At 42.8% G+C, this 18374-nt stretch overlaps 1 protein-coding gene across 1 annotated transcript in view; it reads right to left on the bottom strand.

Annotated features, from left to right (window-relative positions):
* Window positions 1–18374, bottom strand: part of LOC310869419 (protein sidekick-2-like) — a 173446-nt gene that overhangs the window by 65255 nt on the left and 89817 nt on the right. The window contains exons 6-8 of the mRNA XM_083780153.1: window positions 5032–5143; window positions 4365–4555; window positions 76–159 (exon numbers count right to left, since the gene is read on the bottom strand). Coding sequence (XP_083636279.1) covers window positions 76–159; window positions 4365–4555; window positions 5032–5143 — 387 coding nt within the window. The remainder of the gene's footprint in view (window positions 1–75; window positions 160–4364; window positions 4556–5031; window positions 5144–18374) is intronic.

Here is an 18374-nt window from a genome sequence, read left to right as displayed (position 1 = left end):
TATCTCTCTCTCTCTCTCTCTCACATGAGAACAAACCATCTCACAGCAAAAAAGAAAGAAAAAAACACCTCTGACCTCGTGCCTGGCAGGGGATGTCCACCACCTTCTCCATCTCTGCGCTGATGTGAGTCGGGGGTTCTTTGACGAACAAAGGATGTTCTGTAGGACGAAACAAAACAAAATGAGTAAAACACTGCTACACTCACCATTATCAATGCTCCTTGATCCTTTGATGTTGCTGTGGCTGTTGTTAAGTCATAAAAGCACCAGCCAAATATCTAATAGTGAAATAAATGCCCATTTAGAAAACAAAACCACCTGTCTGTATGACTGTCCATGTTGTTGGAGGTCAAGAAATTCAACAGAAAAAGGGACTCACCGGTACTTAGGATCTCAAGAGGGAAGTGCACCGGTTCTGATTGACTCATTATTATTAGGAAAGTATTAGTAGTCAATGGACCATTGGTTGAGAAACAGTGGGATACATAGCAATTAGGCATGTAACGATATATCGTATATCGATATTAATCCCGACGATATGAATAGATTTATTCAAATAAAAAAAAATCTAGTGAATTATGGTGTGTGTGATGAGGGGAGCTGTGTGTCTGTGACTGCCCAGGTGATGGTCGTTGATGCTCATTTACACATCAAGGAAGGCAATTAAGTTTCTGCACTGTCAAATAGATCTAGATCTATCCTAAGATGTCATCAAAGAAAGCTTTTTTTACACGTTAACTCGAGCTAGGTTCTAAACAAGAAAGCATGTTTACAGTTGTTGCACAGAAATGGAGGGATGAAATAAGGCCCAATCCCAATCCACTCCCTTGCTGACCCAATGAGCCCTCACTGACTTAGCTGCGCGTTCACGTGAAGTCTGCGAGGGCTTGAGGGATGTCCCATTTGAAATCGGTAAGTCAGTGAGGGCTCAGCCCCGCCCCTTTATGTGCCCTTTGCCAAAGTCAGCGTCGATGCTGACTTTGGCAAAGAAATTACCCACAGTTCATAGCGTTACCAGTGGAATGAGGGGATCCTCCGAACGTCAATCATTTAGCTATGCAAATTAGTTATGTATCGCGGTTAGAATGTCAACAAACACAATAGTGCTTTCTCACTGTTCTCAAAAGGAGACGGAATGGAAGGATATAGGCTATATATTTAATAACAACAATAAGGGAAACATGATGAGAAATGACTAATGAGCAAAGTAAAAGAATATGGAAATGAAATGTATAATGCATATTATTATATATGAATATTACAACTCATATCACACAGGAAAGTGTATTTATTAAACTAATAATAAAACGATCAGCTTAAATACTAAAATAGACATGATAGACATGTGTAAATAGGCCAAGCATGTAGGTAGGCACTGGCTGTGAATAAGGACAGTTTGTATAAAGTGATGCAAAGTGTCATGAATGGAGGACTCATCTTCAAAGTGCTGTCCCATTTCTTTCACAACAATGTGGAGCCCTTGCAGCCTCTCACCCTCAAGCACTTACAGCTGACGTCATTAAAGTCAATGAGGGTCCAGGGCTCAGGGCTTGAGGGAGGCAATTGGGATTGGGCCTTAATTGTACAGAAATGAGACAGACTCCATGCAGTCACTTTCAGTAGTAGAGTTCTGGAGGGGAGCTGTGTGTCTGTGACTGTGCCCAGGTGATGGTCAGTAGTAGAGTTCTGGAGGGGAGCTGTGTGTCTGTGACTGTGCCCAGGTGATGGTCAGTAGTAGAGTTCTGGAGGGGAGCTGTGTGTCTGTGACTGTGCCCAGGTGATGGTCAGTAGTAGAGTTCTGGAGGGGAGCTGTGTGTCTGTGACTGTGCCCAGGTGATGGAGGGGAGCTGTGTGTCTGTGACTGTGCCCAGGTGATGGAGGGGAGCTGTGTGTCTGTGACTGTGCCCAGGTGATGGTCGTTGATGCTCATTAATGCATCAAGGAAGGTAATTATGTTGAACTGCACTGTCAAAAATAATGCTACTTCTTTTACAATGTAGTTAAATAGAAAATGTGGAATATTTTATATTTTTGTTTAAAATATCGTGAAAAATCGTATCGTGAACCTCATATCGTGATACGAATAATAGCAATGTTACAAAAGCACAACTCTTAGCCCATAATCCCCACCCTGGTCCCCAGGTTGAAGTCAGGGTAGTGGTCCCTCGTTCACAAATCAGTTGAAATTTAAACCCCTGGTCTATGACATTATGTATGTCTCCAAATTTGGGCATGGTTTCAGCCTGATCAGTGTCCCATTGACTTCCATTATGAAATTTACTTCTGTGGCCTACCGGCAGTGTGCACAAGATATGATTCACATACAGTAGACACAATTTACAATTTAGGCATTTAGCAGACGCTCTTAATCCAAAGCTTCTCAGCAAGAACAACACATGGTAATCCATCAAATACATAGAACACACAGACTGATCTCGGCTAGACACCTGCAGAGCCATGTTGTAAAAATGCACTATAAATACCCGTGTCAGGCTGTCAGCATGGCTCTGTGATCTACTGCTATGAAGGTGTTGGCCAACCCAGAAGTTACCCCCCACCATGAGCTCCCACCACAGATTTCCAATGGGAGTTTTTGGGGTTTTGAATAAACTAAGAAAGCATTTCATAGCTCTGTAGTATGTAGCATACCATAATATTCTGAATTACCAAAAAGAAGACACATGCGCACGTGCATGTGCGCGTGCACGTCGTGCATGTGCATGTGTCGTGCGTGCGCGGTTCTGTTTGAATTAAATTCAGATGTCAAAATAATCTATAACAAAAAAGTTATGCTCCTAAATTTGATCAAATATGCTCTATATTAGTTATGTATTTATTTAAAGCAGTGGCTCTCAAAGGTGTGATCCAAGGACCCTCGTGGTTCCTTGAGGGGGTTCCAAATGGACCCATTATAGGTCTGTAACTGAGAGTGTACAAATGGAACCAAATGGACCCTTACAGGTCTGTAACTCTGAGAGTTTACAAATGGAACCAAATCATGGACCCTTACTGTAACTCTGAGAGTGTACTAGTACAAATGGAACCAAATGGACCCTTTTATAACTTTTAACTCTGATACTGTACAAATGGAAATATGGAATCAAATGGGACTCTTATGGGTCCATTTGGTTTTACTCTCAGAGTTATGGGGGTCCTTGAAATTAAAAAGTGTGAGAACCTGTATGCAATGGCTTATCTCTTGTAAAAAGAGAGACCAGCCTATATTCTCCAAACCATTATATCTTATGCTTTGCTAGGTTGTACAAAATAATATTGGGTCAATTTAATTTGCAGAAGGACTCACCTCGCGCACAGCTTCCTTGTCTGTGTTGTTGACATGACATGGGCTAGCAGGACAGAACTTTTATTTGTGACAGACACATAGTTCCTTTGCAGACAATACAATCTGCTTCTCATTGGTCAGTCACAAAGCTAAGAAAACAGTAGCCTACTTTTTCTGCATGTCAATGATGAGATAGTTATTTGGCATTTCAAGCTTTCCTCACGGAGAGCAGACAACACAACAGTCTATCTGCAGACAGCAGAACAGCCTTTCTCTGATCTGCGGTCAGGACCTGTGCTGTTATGAATAATACACATGAATAATAAGTTATGAATAATACACATTCCGGGGTTCGGGCTGAAAGTCCAGCTCTCACAGTGTTTTTCCACTACGAACCATTGAACGTGCATTGTAATACACATTGGTCTGAATGGTCTGTGAGCTACACTACAGGCGATACGTGTAAAACCCCGGACATTTGAAGGAATTTATAAAACCCTCCCGGACTGCCCGGACAGCCCCCCAAAAGAGGACGTATGGTAAGACTACTCTGTAGGTAAGAAAATAGCTCTTTCTTAAGCTTTCTAGGAAGGAAGCAACAATTGGTACGTTTTGTGGCTTGCCTCCCTCTCCTGTCCAATCCACCTGTCTCAAAGGACTGACAGGATGGATATTTCTCAGTGGAAGAGTAGCGAGACCACCTCCAACCACTAGTTATATCACACTGAGGGTGGTGGTTCTCAAAGGGACCACCAGCGGTACTTTGCAGATCTAAAAACTAACTTTTTTGTTTGGAAAGTTTGGGATAAATTTGTAGAACATAAATCTTCTCTTCTGGGGTACCTGACACAAAACATTTTCGGATGGGGGGTTCCGCAGCCAAATCAATTTGGGTGTCGTTGGCACAAATAAAGTTGGACAACCAGTGCTTTAGGGTTTAAAAAAAACCTACGGTCTGGAAATCTGTAGAGGGAACCCAATGCAAACTCACTTTCCAATGTTTTAGCACTCCAAACTGTAGCACTCTCCTGACACTGAGTTAGGCAGTGTGAGGCTGAGAAGTGGACTGGAGGTCATTTACCAAGAACGTGCAAGTAGGCCCCAGCGGTGACCGGTGGGACACTGCTGCTGCGCAGCGAAGCCTCGCATTCATAGAAGCCGCTGTCCTTCACCGATGGCAGGCTGACGACCAGTCTGCGGCCAAAGTCTCGGATACCCGTGTTGACCACCACTCCATCTTTCCTCCAAGTAATACTCATCTTGACAAGTGGCCTGAAGGAGGGAGGGTGAAAGAGGAGAGAGAGCAAGAGACGGAGACAGAGAGGCAGAGCGACAGAGGGAGAGAATGAAAGTGTGCGTGGCTTTTAATACAGATTCCTATTCTGTTTCAAGGCTGTGGCTCACTGAGGGAATGATGGAATAGATTCTGTCATTCTGATTAAGTCTTTGAATGGAAGATAATAGCCAGCATTCAGGACAAGGGGTGAAGACTGGAGTAGGTGAGCGAGCAGGAGAGGAACCTTGAATCAACAAATGGCTCAAATGCCGGCACGGAACAAGGTGAGCGATGCATGTGTACAACGCATCTTCCTATCACATTCAAACAAAAGATATCAAGGTTCACGCCAGTGATGAGGACATGTCAGCGGTGAGGTGGTTTTGAGTGTGTCTTACGTGTATTTTGCCTGTGTGTGTGTGTGTGTGTGTGTGTGTGTGTGTAGGTGTGAGAGAGAGAGAGAACCACACACCTGGCGTTGGCAATGCACTCCATGATCGCCTCGGTCCGTCCTACAGTCACACTGGTGTTCTTGGGGGAAACGATGATGGAGGGGGCGATGGGGTCCGCAGGTCCCCCCACATCTGTGCACACGCACACGCACACACACACACACACACACACACACACACACACACACACACACACACACACACACACACACACATAAACCACAGACTGAGCTCATATCTCCACTCCGCATCTACTCAATATAACCAAGTGTTTACGAGCGAGTTCTTACAGGGAGGCTGACCATCCATCACCGCTACCTAGCCGGCATATCGTCGTCCAGCCTCCCTGTGTGTTATTAATACCGCCTTTACTTTAGATACCCCCCCCCCCCCTTTTTATTTTTTACCCGCACACAGCATTTCCTGAGCACGGCGTTAGCCCAGGTGATAGGAACCATTATGTAGTATAATTGAGACAAACACAGACGGCGATTAAATGCAGCACCATCGCTCACTGGCTCCGCGGAGCCCCGCAGCCAGCCATCGATTCACTGCCCTCAATCAGTGATCTCTCTCTGAATCTGGTCTCATCCCCGCCCAGCCCCCCACCATCACACACCACCCTAAAGCACAGGTGTGAGCGTATATATATATATGTGCTCAAACATTATATAACGTGTGTTCAATTTCCGTGCACATTAAAGGTTTTATGACATTCATTTTCATTTCTTTTTCTTTTTTCTTTTAGGTTTTATGACCTCAATTACACCCAAAAAACCTGAACTTTGAACATTCAGTGGATTTTCTGTGGTCTGAAGTTTTCTTTGGGGTTTGGAAGCCTTTTGAGCTACAATGAAAACAGGCAACACAGTGAAAACAGTGACATCTGCTGGCAAATCCCATTGACATAATATGGGATTTGCAGGGTCTTACATCACTTACTGCCGGCAAATCAGAGCACCTGTTTGAGCCAGAAAACCCCAGATCACAGAAAATCTACTGAATGTTAAAAGTTCATGTTTTTTGGGTGCAATTGAGATTAGAAAACCTAAAAAAAATAAGAACAATTCCAAAACCTTTTTTTTTAATGTCACAATCCCTTTAAAGTGTACATGTATACGGTGTGGGGGGTGGCCGAAGCTTTCAGGCAAACCATTGTTAATCTTTTTTTCATCAAGGCCCCACTTATTTGAAATGACATACTTTTAGAGCACTTTTTGTTTTTCTCCTTTCCGTGGTGTTCTGGACGAACTCCAAGTGTGAGGATAAAGAGTGTGCATACACAAGTTACACAACACTGGCTTTAAAGGAGAATTCCATGCTAGAAAACTTTTTTACCTTTCTTACCTTTCTTTGTAGTTGTTACGTCCTCACCAAAGAGGTTTTTGTGCAAAAACTCCTTATTGGCTATTTCCCCTACCATAAGCCCTCAATGAATTGCATTGAATTGAATGGGAATTGAATGGGGCTATGGGGTGTTGTGCTAATTCGCTTATTTCCATCTAAATAAGTAGTAAAGTGTGCCGCTTGGGATATTATTTACATTATGAAGAGAGGATATATACAACAAAATTATAATTTTGAGCGATGGAAATAAGCAAATTAGCACAACACCCCATATCCCCATTCAATTCCCATTCAATTCAATGCAATTCATTTAGGGCTTAGGGTAGGGGAAATAGCCAATGAGGAGCTTTTGCACAAAATAACACCTGGACCTCTTTGATGGGGACGTAACGACTACAAATATAGGTAAGAAAGCCTTTTAGTATGGAATTCTCCTTTAAAGAGGTTTATTTATTTATTTATTTTTCTGCCATGCACGTTCCATTTGGACAGCCTCGTCCTCGCCCTCAATTCCCTCCCAAGCTGTTCAAATGGGAACGTGAGCTATAGTAATTCAATTGTATCGTGATGTGCAGAGCTTTAGATGTGAGGCGATTCACAGTCATATAACTGACAAGACGCATATCTTTTAATTGGCATCGTCTTGCAGCCTGCAGTTCTTTGATTGTTGTGTTCCACCGTTCCCCACGGAATACACATGAGGGTCATACCGACGCCATGCTGTACAGTCTTTTTTTAAAGTTAACAACGTATATTTAATGACTTGCATTGAGGCGTAAATTACTCACAAGCACACGTATGCACGCATACCAAATTCAGGATATTAGATCATTTGAGTTATATATTAATTCATATTCATTCCCATTCGCCTCCTTGACGTGTCATTGTTTGGTTTATTTTTGTCTTTGAGGCAGAGTCTCAAAGTCCCTCAGGGGGTTTCAATGTGTCACCTGCTGAATTTATAACACCTTTCTTCCTTCTTTAAAAAAGAAAAAAAAAGAAATAGAAGGATCAGGTAGACTCAATCTAAACTACACTTACAATGCACAGGGTCCAGCAGTTCAGAAGTAATCTGATTGAATTTTGATTGGATCAAATCTTGTAAAAAAATTCAAATAAAAAGAGGATTCTGAAGTCAGATTAGATCATGGGGGAGGGGAGTTATACAGTGGAGATAGACAGGAAACAGGACAAACAGGACGAAAGGTCATTGGGATTGGGATTTGAACCCTGATGCGCTGTCAAGCTGCATTAGAACCTATGTGGTACTACGCGCCTGTGGTCCACCAGGCCCACTGGCGCATACATTTACTATTTAGGCATTTAGTAGACGCTCTTATCCAGAGCAATTTACATGTATGAGATGAAACCTCGTCAGCAAACAACAGGGTTAATGGTAACGTAAGTAGAGTGCAAAGGCAACAACAATTTAGTACTTCAAAGGAACTAGCATACTAGGTAAACACCTAGTAATCAAACCTAGCGTCCATCTGTCTAAACAATGCTATCCAAATAATATCACGTAATCCAGTCAAGTTTTTGATCTGGATCAAACCATGGGTATGTGTTGTTCAAAATGTTTTAGTAGGATTGGGATACCGTTGATCAAATGAAACGCTGATCCTGTGGATTTCAGGAACATCTAATGCAACATTTGTTTCATTTGGTGTATATACATTTTATTTATATTTTGCTATGTATCCAAACTCCTACTCCTACCAAACCGGTGCTATTGAACAATACCTACATGTCAGTGCCTCAATCTCTGTAAATCCTCTGAGAAAGACTGAATAAGAAGACTGTGTAATTGGTCGTTTCAAACACACAGCCATTAAACATCCATTAGCTGATGTGCTTTGGCTTGTGTTCAATTAAATCAATCATGCCTAAGGCCTATAAACTTTATGTTCACTACACCAAAGTGGTGGAACCATGGACTCAAAGGGGCCTAATTTCACTTGCTGCAGAAACCCATGCAAATAATGCTGAAGGGTTTTTGGTGCTATAGCTTCAATAGTAGACCAATTTAATTCTACTTAGGGTGAAGCAACTAAAACAAGATTTGGGTTCACCTGGAATGTGAATGCCATGCTATCTGGACAGAAGAGGACTGCGGAGTAAGGGGAATATACTGTAGATGGCAGAATGTGAAGGGCAAGTCAACAAAGAACCATGCTGAAGCAATAAGAAACAAGCCCTTCGGGAAAGGTGATTACACATATGGGGTTCTTGACATTATTGGAAGTGAAAACTTGCAAGCTCTGCAAGGGGCTCAAGGTGTTGTAGGGCGGCGGTGGGTGAGCCCACGACTGTAGAGGAATATGTGAGCCAGTTATCCTTTCTAATGCAGAGGAAACATTTATTCTGGATCACAGCCCTGTTATTGAGGAAGAATATAAGCCACAGGAGCTGAGAAGAGACTCGAAGCGTTCTTTCTTTGCCAAACAAAGATGATGATGGCTATAAATCACTTCCCAAATGAGAAACGGAAAGAGCAGGAGTACAAATTGGTCTGGCACAGTGACAAATCTTTCTTTCCAAACTACAGACTTGAGGTCCGCTTCTTAAAAGCACAGATTAATTTTCAAAATACCGGTGTCCCAACAAATTAAGAAGAACTCTAAACATTCTTTATTTAATAATTTTGACATTTATCATTTTTATTATAATTATAATTATAAGATATTTGTGTTTTTTCTTTTTTGTATTTGATTTGTTATGGGTTAGATGAGACTGGCTGTTTAAAATAAATGGAAGGATCTGTTTGTATTGTTTTAATGTGGTCTTCAAATAAAAACACTTGACCCCAGGCTGGCTATACTGCCTGTTGTTCTTTACAAAGCTAAACTGTCCTGTACACTGTGATATGTAATCCCATTTAGAGCACCGTTAATCTGGATTTGGTCATCTTGAATAGTTTGAATATGGATTAGGGAACCAGACTAATATTGCTTTGAGAACCATGCACAAAATCGGAAACATCTTTAACTTTTCCGAACAGAACCATTAATAAGAAATCTCCATTACCGGTTAAATAAAGATATGATCCGTTAATCAACGCGGCCAACGCGGTTGACGCGGCAGTGGCTTTTTTATCCCACGGTTTTGCAACCCACCCAGTGTCAATTATCGAATGTAATCCTGGGCGCTACACTTCCTCTGCCAACCTTGGGAGGGCAGCGGACTGACCTCATGCTTCCTTCTGTGCATGAGGAGTCCAAGCTGCTTCTTTTCACCTGACAGGTGACAGTTTAGAGACCAGGATTACTTTTTGTGAGGGTACCTACCCTAGGGGACATGTGGAGAACATGTGAGGGTACCTACCCTAGGGGACATGTGGAGAACATGTGAGGGTACCTACCCTAGGGGACATGTGGAGAACATGTGAGGGTACCTACCCTAGGGGACATGTGGAGAACATGTGAGGGTACCTACCCTAGGGGACATGTGGAGAACATGCAAACTCCACACAGAAAGGCCCTTTCGCCAATTTACCATTCATTTTTAATGGAAGCCAGCGACATAGAGCACCGAAGTCTGACGTCACTTCCAGTAGAGGGCGTCAGTCCCCAGGTTCATGTATTTGTTTAGTTGCATTGAAATCCCCATTGAGGCGATTTGAGATCGCCTCATATAACAACTGTGTTTGAAAAATAAACATGTCACCCCGGCCGCTTCACTCATATGGATATGAAGAATCAACTGACTGAGAGAAAACGCTAATGTTACTGCTGCTGAATGAGTGAGATTTTCGCTAGAAGCAGACTGTATCATATATGAGTGACTGACTGTTGCAAACGATACAGAGACACCACCCTGACAATAACGCCGAGACAGCTTGTTTATTTTTGGACCACAATGCTTATAGTAGACGATATTAAGATCACCCCATGTTATTCTCCATAGAGACATTACTTCCGCGAACCAGGGGAATCGTCGGGATGAGCGAGTTACGTCAGGACTTCGGTGCTCTATTAAGATACAAAATACCAATGTTTGTAGCTGCTAGAAAAGCTACAAAAAAGATCAGCTGGTTTCAACTTCAGCTACAAAGACAATATGCGGTGTAGCTTTGTATCTGCCAGAGTGAATGTAGATTCCCAGTTTCATCCCTGGCTCAATTTGACAGGAGGAGCGGAATCCGCAAACCACTTTCGTCTTGTTGAACTCTCCTTGAGCAAGACACTGAACTGCTCCAGATGAGTTGGCCTTGCATAGTTTCCTCTGCCATCACTCAGGGAGTATGTGTGTGAATGGGTGGAAGTGAAATGCATTGTAAAGTGCAAGGTGCACTTGGCGTGCTTTCATTGTTTCTCTGTTTGGGTGCTGAAAAGGTGCTGTAGTGCCACAGCCAGAGCTTATTGTCAGAGAGCAATGAAGCTGCATGTTGTCAGTGGTGGAAAAAGTACTCAAATGTTTTACTACTTACTGAATTCTGGAGAAAAAAATCCAGAATTCATAACGTTGAATTTGAATTTACTTGTGTAAAACTACAAAAGTGTTGGTATCAAATGTACTTAAAGTACCAAAAGTGGAATGTTTTCAAATGTCTAAAATGTATAAAAATCTTTTGAAAATAGCAATCTACAAGCTCACAATGTGACGCATTGCATTGTGAGCTTGTAATCGTCTATTTTAAAATGGCCAGAATAGGGATGAAGCCTGACGTGGTTGATGTATGTTTTGTAATAATGATCAAAATCTGTTTTCAAAGAATTGTAGTGGAGTAAAAGTACATAATTTGCCTCTGAGATGTAGTGGAGTAGAAGTAAAAGGCAAAGCACTGAAAATCACTGAGAACTGAAAGTACTGTACATGAAAACTGTATGTTTAATACTACACACCCTCCACCAACCTAGTCCCCATATATGGGGGACAAGGGGAGAGCAACGGACTTGAACTCATGTTTCCTTCATGCCCGAGTGTCCAAGTTGCTCCTTTCCACCTGACAGGGGGGAGTTTCCCTGGTTGGACGTAGCGCGTGGAAGGAACACCAGGGGGAGACAGTATAGTGACCAGGATTACTGCATGTTTTTTGTGAGGGTACCACTACCTACCCTAGGGGACATGGGGAGAACATGCAAACTCCACACAGAAAGGCCCTTTCGCCAACCCCGCCTTCGGGTATGGGCACTGATGACGCGTAGGAGGAAACACGCCGCTAGCACCCACAGCGTCCCCAGCGGGAATCGAACCCAGGACCTTCTAGCTGTGAGGCGACAGCACTACCAACTGTGCCACCGTGCCCTGTTTGGTACTCATCTTGAGTTATTCATTTGAGTTATTATCAGTTATTAAAGGACCACTTCACCACTTTTCAACCTATCTTCATATAATAGTCCTCACTAATAATCATGAAAGAAATGGCAAAAAAAAAGTCTGTGTCTCATAGGAGGGCTGTGGGCAGTTCAGAAACCGTCTTCCAGTGACATCATCAATGGGGAATACAAGCTAATAAAAACCGCAGGCTTTATAGTCCTGAAAAGTTGCAATGCGAAAATGGAAGCCATCGTTCTCACAATAATGAAAATCTAAACATTTTTGTAAAAATATCTTGTTTAAAAAATAATCTGCCTAATGATGATGTCACTGGAAGACGGTTTCTAAACTGCCCACAGCCCTCCTATGAGACACAGACTGAGAAGAAAAAAATCGTGCCATTTTATCATGATTATTAGTGAGGACCTATTATATGAACATAGGTTGAAAAGTGGTGAAGTGGTCCTTTAAGTTCTTTATCAAAAGGGGAGTGATGGCGAGTAAAGGCCTATTCATAGTCTGGATTTTCGGTGATGAGGTGACCACCGCTCCGGTGGTGAGCTGATCGCCGGAGTTGAAATAACATTGAGCGGTGGTGAGTAGAAACAGAGAGAAGGGCTGGAGCGGTGGCGGTGGTTTGCTCTTCACCGCGGCTCGTGACGTCATGTTGTAGTTCGGTGGTCACCCCACCACCGTAAAACCAGACTATGTATGAGCCTTTAATCTGTCACGCCTACAACTTTATAAGCTGAAATGATTTACCTGGACAGGAGAGATATCTCTGTGACTGGCTGATGTGTTCAACATCAGAGTACAGTATGGATACAGTACAGTATGGATCTATGGGTCATCTATTTACTGCACGTTCCAATTAGAATTGGGCCAAATAGTCCGCCAGGATTGTATTGTTTTTACACTCTCTGGGTTAAATCCCTGAACCAGTGTATCTCTAAATTGCATTTAGTTGGCAAATTATTCCGATGCAACGGTCTAGCCCGACGAAGAAGTTGAATTTTGTTTTCCGGACAGCTAAATTGATTTTATGCTATTTGTGTGTTCCGCATCGTTTTTCATTCCTTTGTTTCCCAGGCTATCATCAATCTATTCATCAGAAGCAGATCAGTAAAAACTCAACTAACACAACATTAAGTACACAATGTGCCCGAGTCCAAACATTGATATTAGTTGATCAGATAAGAGATATCATCCATCATGTTTGTTTTGTGTGTGCGTGTGCGTGTGCGTGTGCGTGCGTGTGCGTGCGTGCGTGCGTGCGTGCGTGTGCGCGCGTGTGTGTGTGTGTGTCATCTACGCTGCAGAGCACCAAAATAATACAGTTATATCTAATACAAGCATTTATCAGCTCGCTTGGTGCTCCTGGGGAACATGCATCGATCATCGAGCTGCGGTCGGGTTAAATAGGGTGAAATAGGCTCTCTCTCCTTCTTTCCCTATCTCCATGGAGGATACATGGAGATAGTCACAGATCGTTAAAGGTTTTCTTAACATCCTTTTTTACCGTTTTTTTACACACTTTTGGTTTTTAAAAAGTATTTTTTTTAATGATCTGGTTCATTGCAGTTGGCCACTGTCAGTGTTGTTGGCAGGCACATGGGGGTAGAGGTGTTGTAAACGAGTTATGGATCCGTTTGGAAAAGGATTCACCTTTCAGGAAGTGACTGAATTTGTAACGTCAGTTCAGCACTTGTATTGAGTTTCCAGATGGTGAGAGAGAGTGGTGGAGAGATGTGTGGAAAGCCTGGACAACTTGTCAGGTCATAGCTCTTAGCCGCTGTGTTTGTTATCTCCAGCATGCAGTAGGCAGAGGGGGGAGAATCTTGTCTGTCTGTCTCCTGTGCACTGTTACTTTGAATAATTATTTGAACATAGCTTTTCTCAATGTGATATGGCCTGCTGGACAACACACTTTGTTGAAAATTACATTTTTGACTGTTGCCATCCCATACACATTCTTTATGATCTTTTTTTTGTCCTTAGTATCCTGCCAAAAACTGCCATCGGAAATATATCTTTATTTCACAACCTGTGCCGTACGCTACAGCATGGAGCCTAAAACACACGCAGAGGACTATTCCATCATGCTGCTGGTCCCTTTAGTTTGCATTACTTTCATTAACCGACTACAGATCAACTGCTTGATGTGCTTTGGCTGCATATGATCTAGCTACTGTATTATGCTTATGTCAATTTGGAGTTTGGACTGCTATGGAGGCTGCTGTCATTGAAACGCCCAGGCTGATTTGTGTTCTCACTCTGCCACATACATATTAGACACAACAAGGCATTAACAATCATCAAAACATCCTTTATCATAGCCTTCCCCCTGTTGCCCCGTGCCCATGCACGGTACAAATTAAGCCAAAACTTGTCCTCACATGCACCACACTCAGACGCAATGATGGAGGGAGGCCAGAGCGTACCTCCTGGTGGAGATGTGCGCTCCACTGTGAACACCATGTTAGTGGTTGAACAACGCACCCGTCCCACACCCATACCCATATCATATAGATTATGAAACATAGAGGTACAAAGTTTCTGCCCAATGGCAACAATACAATTATGATATGTGTATGGCTCATAGAAATGCATGGAGACACCTGGGGCCTGTTTCACGAAACTTGGATTAACTAATCCAGGATTTAAGCCAAAACCAGGCTTGTTAAATCCTCGTCCGTACAGCCTGGTTTATTCCGTTCCACTAAAGCCAAGCGAGGCTTAGAATGGGAGGATTTATCGAGCCAGGATCATAAAGCCTGGCTGAATGCAGAGCCTGACTTTTCATCACTAGACCCATGCGGTAGAACACCAAATGGGTCTAGTGAGGGTCTTCGTGGGGGTATTATGGCAGTTGGCATCCTTAATAGTTGCATTGCTGCCCCCTTCTGTATATCTCAGTAGCTTTACTAATCTATTCCAGACTTACTGATACAAGGATTTAAACTTCTAAAAGAAATACTGCTGCTGTAATAAACAGAGAGAAAATACTCTCAATAGTAGATAGACTGAATGATTAACTACCCCAAAAATATAGTTTACATTTAATTTAGCGCCGGGACTAATTGCGATTAATTTAGATTAATTAACTACAGAAAAATTAATCGCGATTAACTACAGATAAATTAATCGCACCTTTTCTTTCACCGCGGAACGTTTCTCACTGGGAGTACTGAAAACTGGAAATAATAAAAAGTCACCCCATTTTGTGTTGCCTAGAACTGGAGGTCTGACAAAAAACAGTAACAATATGAAGTAAGTACAGCTTTGTCATGTCACTGAGATGTACTTGTTACTGTTACTAATTGTTTTTCAGACCTCCAGTTCTAGGCAACACAGAATGGGGTGACTTTTTATTATTATTTCCACAACAGGTATATTAATGAATGTTGAAAATGAGTGGTATCCTGTAGTCACTATTCATTGATTCACTGGGATACCAAAAAACATAAAAAAAAAGGTTTCTCGCTGTTCTCGGGTTGAATATTGATATGCGATTAAAATGCGATTAATCTAGATTAATTAATCGCAAAGCCTCTGATTAATTAGATTATTTTTTTTAATCGAGTCCCAGCTCTAATTTAATTATTTCTTTCCCGAGTCTGTATATATACATACATCGACACTAGGTGTGGGGGAAAAGTGTGGGAAAAGAATCATTGGATTGACTGCTTAATGAACAGTGAAGACATCAGGATTAGGTTAAACCTGGCTGTTAGCCTGGTCCGGAGCAGGCTAAGTCCACAGCATTAGTTTCCATGGTAACTAGTGTGGCATTGCTTTCATGAAACCGAATCAAGCCTCAACATATCCAGGCTAACTGGCTAAATTAATCTGGCAAGATGCTTTCATGAAACCGTTTAATCGCTGAGTATATATTAAGCCAGGATATCCGTTAAATCCCGGTTTATCCCTAATCCAAGTTTCGTGAAACAGGCCCCTGCTCAGCTGATTGGCTGAGCACGGAATGTGATGTATGATGATAAGAGTGCCGCTCACTTCACACAAGCGTGATTTTTATTTGTGATCACAGGAATCTGTATTTCCACTAATGTTTTAGTGTAGAATTATAAAACGAGTATACCCGTAATGAATAAATATAGTATATTACAGAAATAGTTTAGGAGTTATATGAAATGCTTAGTGCCTTTAGATTCAGAAGTTCAAATTTAATAACGTCCTTTGATCCAGTGTAAATCAGATAATTAGCATGTCAAATTAACGTAAAACATATAATTGTTAGTTATTAATGGGTTCGGTAACTTCATTTGCATCAAACAGAGGCCAAACGATATATTAATTACATAAATTTAAGGCATGCATTAAATTCTGTTGGGCCTTCTTTCTCTCTGCCAACGCACCCTAACCAATCACATGCTGCTATAACCAGGGCAGACCCCATAAACAATCCCTATGTGTGTGTGTGTGTGTGTGTGTGTGTGTGTGTGTGTGTGTGTGTGTGTGTGTGTGTGTGTCTGCACGCATGGAGTGTATACTCGATCATAGACTGCGCTCAGTCTCATTTTAATAAATCCACTTTTGTGTGTGTGTGTGTGTGTGTGTGTGTGTGTGTGTGTGTGTGTGTGTGTGTGTGTGTGTGTGTGTGTGTGTGTGTGTGTGTGTGTGTGCGCGACTGTGCGTGCATGGAGGGTGGGTGGGTGGGGGGGGGGGGGGGTCTTTATAGACCAGTTCAATCAGCCCAGTAGAGTTCTGGTGGAGTGCTGTGGGACTGTTATGGACCTGTTTAACCAGAGGCAGAAGGGCACAGCAGGAGAAAAGGACAACTATTGCGGGTAGGGGGGGGGGGGGTAATTGTTACGATTACGCAGTAAAATCCTCAGCATTGATTTAACTCTGAGAGGGTAAAATATTACCCAAAAATGGACTCAAGTGGACCCATTCATTTCTACACTCTCCGGGGTGAACTCACAAAGAATGGATTGCGACCGCGCTGATAGCAGCATGAATTGTGCATCACTTGCAACAGATATCTGTGCCATCTCAAGGTCCGACCATAGTGCTATATATCTAGAGGGAGAGGACGGCCCCGCCCACACCTATGTATTCCAATGAAGCTGCTGATGCGGAGGTCTTGCAATCCCAGATATGACCACCGGGGCGATGGCAGCTTCACTGTTCTACCGCGGTTCTGGGGGGCTTGAGTCAAGATTCCAAAACGATATTGCGCTAATGATACGACAAAATACACCCATAAAGTTTTGCCGCTGAGTGCAACTTGCCCTTGTTTTACATCTGATTGCAATTATGCACTTGGCAGAGAATGAATGGTGTCTTTGTGCTGCACTGTTTATTTGGTTGCTGATGCGTCCTTGACTGTAACCGAGGAGTTTGTGGAGCCGGTGAGGCGTTCTGTAGGCCTGGCAAAAGAGCCAGAAAAGGCCATGATGTAGTAATCTAATGGTACATTTTATTAGAGGTCTCTGGTCGCACAGCCGCATCAGAAGTGTCATCGTCTTGTTTTGCAGAAACTTGACGCATCACGGTTAACCCGGATTAAACATTGATGAACTTTGACCGTATGTCAATAGGCAAAACATCACTCCAACGTAAGTAAACAAAACACCATTTATCAATTCATCAATACTTTTTCACCAACAAGGCTGATGTACTGCTTTCGCACTTCGCAGGGTATCCATTCATTCTCACCATTGCCAGCAACGCCAAGAATGTATGATGTAAGATGTATTCTGTCTGTGATCACTTAATATGTGTTTGAATATGGTGTATAACACTGTACAGGTGTTGTTGTCATTGACATATTATTGTGTGCATGTTGTCAGATGACTGTACTGTCCTGTACTGTATTATGTGCTAACAGCAGTTAGTTGCTAACAGCCCGGACTAGATATTACCATTATCCTTGGTTATTCCTTTAGCATTTTGTGTCCCAGCCTCGACGATCAAATGACTAGATAGGTCTCATATAGGGGGTTCCAAATGGACCTTACAGGTCTAACACTGAGAGTGTACAAATGAAACCATTTGGTTATGGTGGTGGTTATGGCATGCGTGGCATTGGTATGACCTCCTGTTAGTTCGCCCATACTAACCTTACTAACCCTATCCCTAACCTACACATAACCGCAAGCACGGAGCAGCGCATGTTCGCCAACCGTAATCCGGTCACCAACCTTAAACCACGGTCGCCAACCTTAACACATGTTCGCCAACCTTAATAGCATGTTGTTAATGTAAATGTTAATGCATGGTGGAACAGATTCCGGTTCCTCCGGTTCGCGATCCCAACTCTATTCTTAGTGTACATGCTTATATGAAGTGGAAATAATTGGACAATCCTCCCTCCAATTGTAGTGGAAATACATAGTTGGTATAGCCACTGTGGGGGCGCTAAGGACATTTCCATTGACTTAGACCGAGCCACCTGTTGACAACAGTGTTGAACTGAGAACACAGATGAACAAGAGAACTTGGTCTATGACATTATGTATTTGCAACCAGCTGCTGGTGCAGTCTGTTGATGAGAGATAGCTGGGGACTCACATTGTCCTTGGCTCGGGGTGTGGGGTGAGGTCTGTAGCAAAGCTGCATTTAATGAGCACTTGTGTGTGTGTGTGTGTGTGTGTGTGTGTGTGTGTGTGTGTGTGTGTGTGCGTGCGTGCGTGCGTGCGTGCGTGCGTGCGTGCGTGCGTGCGTGCGTGCGTGCGTGCGTGCGTGCGTGCGTGCGTGTGTGTGTGTGTGTGCGCGTGTGTGTGTGTGTGTG

This window comes from Protomyctophum parallelum (genome assembly GCF_964188405.1).
Source record: "Protomyctophum parallelum genome assembly, chromosome: 13".
NCBI classification, from domain to species: domain Eukaryota; kingdom Metazoa; phylum Chordata; class Actinopteri; order Myctophiformes; family Myctophidae; genus Protomyctophum; species Protomyctophum parallelum.
This window is presented reverse-complemented; position numbering and strand designations above follow the sequence as displayed.